The following is a 5362-nucleotide window of genomic DNA, read 5'->3' on the forward strand; positions in this document are numbered from 1 at the left end:
CGCAGAGGTACAACAATGTACGATGATTACCCGCAGGCATACGCTGCGCGACGGAAGCTCCTAGTAAAGTGCATTCCGCGAACCGTTTCCGTGTGACACGACAGGACGTGGAAATTAACTCGAAGGTGTCTTTACCGTCGTTGGCTGCCGCCTAGCCGACTCGTTTAACAGGCAAACGTTAGAGAGACGCGCACCAGACTGACACGGGGCGTTTGTGCATGTTTCAGAAGGACAGCTGTACGCGGCGACAGTGGCCGACTTCTCTGGCGGCGAGCCACTGATTCACAGGGAGAAGATACGTACAGAGCGCTCGGATCTCAACCAGCTAAACGGTAATGGAAGTCACGCTAATTACATTAAAATATTCGTACGCTAGCGAGGCGCCGCGCCTATGCTACTCGCGTAGTGGTCCGCGATTATTCCGGATTTTACGATTAATGGTTTTTACTTTTACATTACTCTTTGGGAATTATAATTTGTAACCTATTTGCATTACATTGAAAAGTGGAAAATTCATTTTTGCTGCCAACAATTTCTTTTATTATATTTAACACTAGGTATGTTGGCTTTTATCCGTATAAAGAGACAAGCCAATTTTGCCAATTTTGCACAATAACCAACTTGCTTTGGTAATACAATAGATATAAACACCAGCAAAATGTTTTTAGAGAAGTAAATGTCAAAATAGAAACAAACAAGGGAGGAGAAGCTAAGTGATTTGTCAATCAAATTAATTCTCTATTACAATAACTCTCCTAAAAAATGCAAATAAAATTGATTACTTGGTAGTTAATTGACTGACTTTATAAAGACGTTTGAAATAAATGGGTCAAATTTGTGGGAAGGTGGAACAAATTTTGGACACTTTTTGTGATTAATATATTTAATAATTGATTAGCAAATTGATTGAAAAACGAAACTTGACCATCGTATCTTGTTAAATAACAAAGTTAACAAAAATTCTTTCTCGCTGAAACATGAGCCCCATTTTACCATGCAATTTCCGTATTTGAAATTTTGCATTTGGTTGATAGTTTTGGAATTAGAGCTCCGTATCACTTAGGCTGGGATACCCTGTATATCTGTTAATGATGCAAATGGATTAGATATACTTCAAGTAGAAGTAAAGATTTTCAATAAAACAGGAATTGTATGGAATATATTTAATTTTTGTAATTTAAATGGATTACTCATGATTACAATTAGACGTGAAGGATAGATATTGTTTAAGTGTCCAGGATTATTATTTTAACAAACATACTTCGTTATTAAAAAACAAAATTTTAAAGCCTCTTCTACAAAACCCTGCATATGCTTCGATATACATTTGCAGTTAAATTAAAATTATTATTTACTTTCATTATTCATTCAAGCACATGTATAATTTTCTTATTTTTGTAAAATACAAAAATGTTGTCTTCTTTTAAATTCTACAAGCTTTCTTATTAAATTTAATTCTAACATAATATTATTATAATATGCATTCCATTAATATAATTCTATTAAATATGATGTTGAACAACACCAGTCACTTAAGAGAAATATAATTTTTGCTGTCGATTCGTGAAATGTAATTCAACTACACTGTAAACGAATAAGCAACAAATTCTCATTCAAGCTTGTGCAAAAAAATGCAAGGTGAATAAATCAACAAATAGTAAATTATTCTTTTGCTGAAGTAGGATTTTGTTATGTAATTATTTTGACAAAGGTTTATGTCTACGTAACAGGATTGGTTCTTCTGTTTACAGGACCGAATTTCGTCAGCTCGTTCGCCTACGAGGATTACGTTTTCTTCTTTTACCGAGAAACGGCCGTGGAGTACATGAACTGCGGCAAGGTAACGTTTATTTCTTACGTATTAGTCGTTATCTAGCGAAATTCGATCGTTTCTTAACACGTTTACTGCCAACTCATGCATATATTTATGATGCTGTTGTTTCGTTTGCTGCAGCTTATAAATAAAAGTAAAATACGAATAAGGCTATATAAAAATTTAATAAGACAACATTAGTCAGTCAGTATTAATAAAATATCAGAAATACTAATATCTAAATAAAGTATTGCAGTAGTGCTCAAGAACTGAAGAATTTACATTTTCTAAAGCCATCATTTAATTGTTAAAAGTAATGATTACTGACTTCTAATTACCTTTAATTACTTTGGACTACTTTTCCCACCGATCATTACTTTTAACAATTGCTGTCCATGTTACTGCAATTACTTGAAAGTAATTAAAAAAGTAGTTATAATTACTTTTTAATTACTTTTAGGTATTTTTTACTACTTTAAATTTGAGACGCCTTTTAATTACTTTCTGGGCCGTTATAAGTAATTATTAAGTAATGCATGAGATTACTGGTAGTAATTGAGTAATTGGAAATACCATTACATGCGACAGTGTAATTGTAATGGCAATTATTCAATTACTTGGTCAAGTAATCGCAGTTTTGTAATTGTAATTAAGAATTTACAGCTCTGATAGCTACATATTGAAACGACATCACGCTCTCAAGACTTTCTCTTGTTCTTTTCGAGTTTATATAATATAACACAGCGAAGTACAATTGCAGTGGAAATTCGAATAAGACGCGACGTCGAAGAAAAGAATCGAAGGAGCCAATTGTTCGCAGCTCGCATTTGCGTTTCAGGCGGTGTACTCGCGGGTCGGTAGAGTGTGCCAGCACGACAAGGGCGGACCTCATGCGTTCAGCGACAGATGGACGAGCTTCCTGAAAGCAAGGCTCAACTGTTCTGTACCCGGCGAATACCCTTTCTATTTCAATGAAATACGTGAGTATGCTTGCATGTACACACGTACACGTGTGCTCGTAAGTTCAGGAGCTATGACGTTTGTCGAGACCCTCGTCGAGTGCACTCTAGTCCTTATGTGCCGGACAGAGGGGTTGGGCTACCGGTGTACTACTTTGCGCCGCTCTGCTCGTATGTACGGGCACCGATCAAATATATGGCTAGGATCGGCTAGCCAATTTTACAAACAAACCGTATTGTTACCCGTGGTCTGCAATATTCATCGCACACCTCGTATGTTTACCGAATCCCTTACAATGACTTGAATGTGAAATTTTTATAGCGATGGGTTTGCCAAATACATGGCTAGCCAACCAATTTTAGATGCAAACTGATTGTTGTAAAAAGGCCTGCAGTATTCATCGGCCACTGTGAACAGCTGCAATATGCTCACAATGACTAGAATCTTAAATTTCTCTAGAATTGTTAAACGAGTTTAAGTAGTTTAAAATTTTTTAAAATTATTACTTTTAAAAACTATTTTTAAATAGTATTCATCAGGTTCGATTAATGTTTTTGCTTGCAAACGTTGTTAGTACCAAAAGCGGTTTTCTGAAAATAACTTGAGAATTTCCCTAGAATTTGTTAAATATTTTTACTGAATTTCTCGCATCGATTTCAGTGGACATTGATAATAATATTGCCAAAATTAAAATGTTCGTTTTTTGACTTTAAAAATTTTGTTGGGTCCCCCTGAGGTCCATTCACATAAACCCTCGGACACGGCAAAACTTTTTTACGGTCTAGAATCAACAAAAAAAATTTGGACCAGATCTGAGGTTACATGACCATGACCTTAACCTTACCTAGAATGTAGAATTTGTATGGTGCTACTGGGATGCCATTATAGGGGTAGTTAATTATTCTCTGACGCAACTGGGTTTGCTGCAGAAAGGCAACTATGATTAAAATACTTTTTCGCAATAACATTGAGTTCCCAAATATATACAGGGTGAGGCATTTAAAACAGGCCACCTGAATAATTGGCTTATTTTTTAGCGATAGAAAAAAAAGTGTCGAACAAGAGTTGTTTGATTTCGAGGGGCACGTAACGCGGTGCTAATAACCTTTTTATCGGTGGAAACGTAAAGGAGATATGAAGGTCAACTCTGGTTTTGTAAATAAAATGATTTAGTTTCTTATACACATCCGGATAGAGCATCTCAAGACGAGTACACAATTTGACCTATAGTTGAAGGTCATTCAAGGTTACATAGGCTGACTGAATAGAAAATAAATTGTTCCAAGGCACTCTTCAAATATTTTGAAAGGATCAATGTGAAAGTCTGATGAAATTGCGCTTACTAATTTAATTAACTAATAATATTTACTCCTCAGATTTTCTTATTTTTGCACTTATGGGAAGGTCATGGTCATGTAACCTCAGATCTGGTCCAAACTTTTTTTTGTTCATTCTAGACCTTAAAAAAGGTTTGCCGTGTCCGAGGGTTTATGTGAATGGACCTCAGGGGGCCTCAAACAAATTTTTCAAGTCAAAAAACGAATATTTTAATTTTGGCAATATTATTATCGATTTGCACTGAAATCGATGCGAGAAATTCGGATTCAGCACCCAAAAAAACCTGTAGATACCGAATTTCGTGATGGTTAGATAACACTATTTTTATTCCCTATGTTGACCAAAATCGTGATTGAAGATTGGCTTGTCAACTTTAAACGTTCATAACTTTCTCAATTCTTAACCGATTTACTCAATATGTATGTCGTTGGAAAGCTCTTTTAGAGGCCAATAACAGTTATTTAATGCTAAGAAATACTCAGATGGCTTTATCATGCTCAAAATTCGAGTCAAAGATCACAAGCCTCAAAACACTTATGAATTTTTTTGAGGCTCATACAATTTTTTAGCGGGTCACCGATTCTTTTAAGGGTACCTATTATGAAGGTAGACATTCGGTACAAATTTCATTGAATTCGCATTTTCGGTTCTGAAGTAAAAAAATCAATAGTTGCAAAGCTGAAAATTTCAAGGGTCTCTCTTACCTTGCCGAATTTTGGATCTCGCCCAAAATATTGTTGTTAACGTTTTTTTGGAACGAGAAACACGATTCTGAAGTCAGTTTCTCGATAAATAAATGTTATCCGTGGTTTACTTACAAAACTCTCTTCTTCCTTGGGGTGTTGAGAAGGCTTTCTTCGTTGTGAACATTGCAAAAATTATTTATGTTTTACCTGTTTTTATATTAACCATCATAAACATTAGTATTCAAGTTTATTTTTCATTATTTTATTATTATAAAATCAAAGATCAAAATAAATATACAGGGTGTAAGTATGCAATATTCATGGCTCACTTTGAATATCAACCAAATACTTACCATAACTAGAATGTTACATTGTTACAGTGCTATTGTGTTGTTAATTTCATGGATAGCTAGCTACTACGACAGGATCCATAACATGAAGCTTGTTTTATCGGATAATGTATGGAATATTCATCAGTTACTTTGCATGTCTCCCAGATGCTAACAATGTCTAAAATGTTAAGTTTTTAGAATAACATTGGTTTGTGTATCTTATGGGTAGCTAG

General features: G+C 34.9%; 1 protein-coding gene across 1 annotated transcript; it reads left to right on the top strand.

The window, feature by feature from the left end:
- Positions 1–217: 217 nt before the first annotated feature.
- Positions 218–3229, top strand: LOC128882740 (semaphorin-1A-like; the record flags this gene model as incomplete). The annotated part of the gene is made up of 3 exons (XM_054134467.1): positions 218–332; positions 1752–1840; positions 2652–3229. Coding segments are annotated over 3 exons (630 nt in total), but the record flags the coding sequence as incomplete, so codon positions are not given.
- Positions 3230–5362: the final 2133 nt, after the last annotated feature.

The sequence above is a fragment of the Hylaeus volcanicus genome, unplaced genomic scaffold (genome assembly GCF_026283585.1).
Source record: "Hylaeus volcanicus isolate JK05 unplaced genomic scaffold, UHH_iyHylVolc1.0_haploid 12167, whole genome shotgun sequence".
Lineage (NCBI taxonomy): Eukaryota > Metazoa > Arthropoda > Insecta > Hymenoptera > Colletidae > Hylaeus > Hylaeus volcanicus.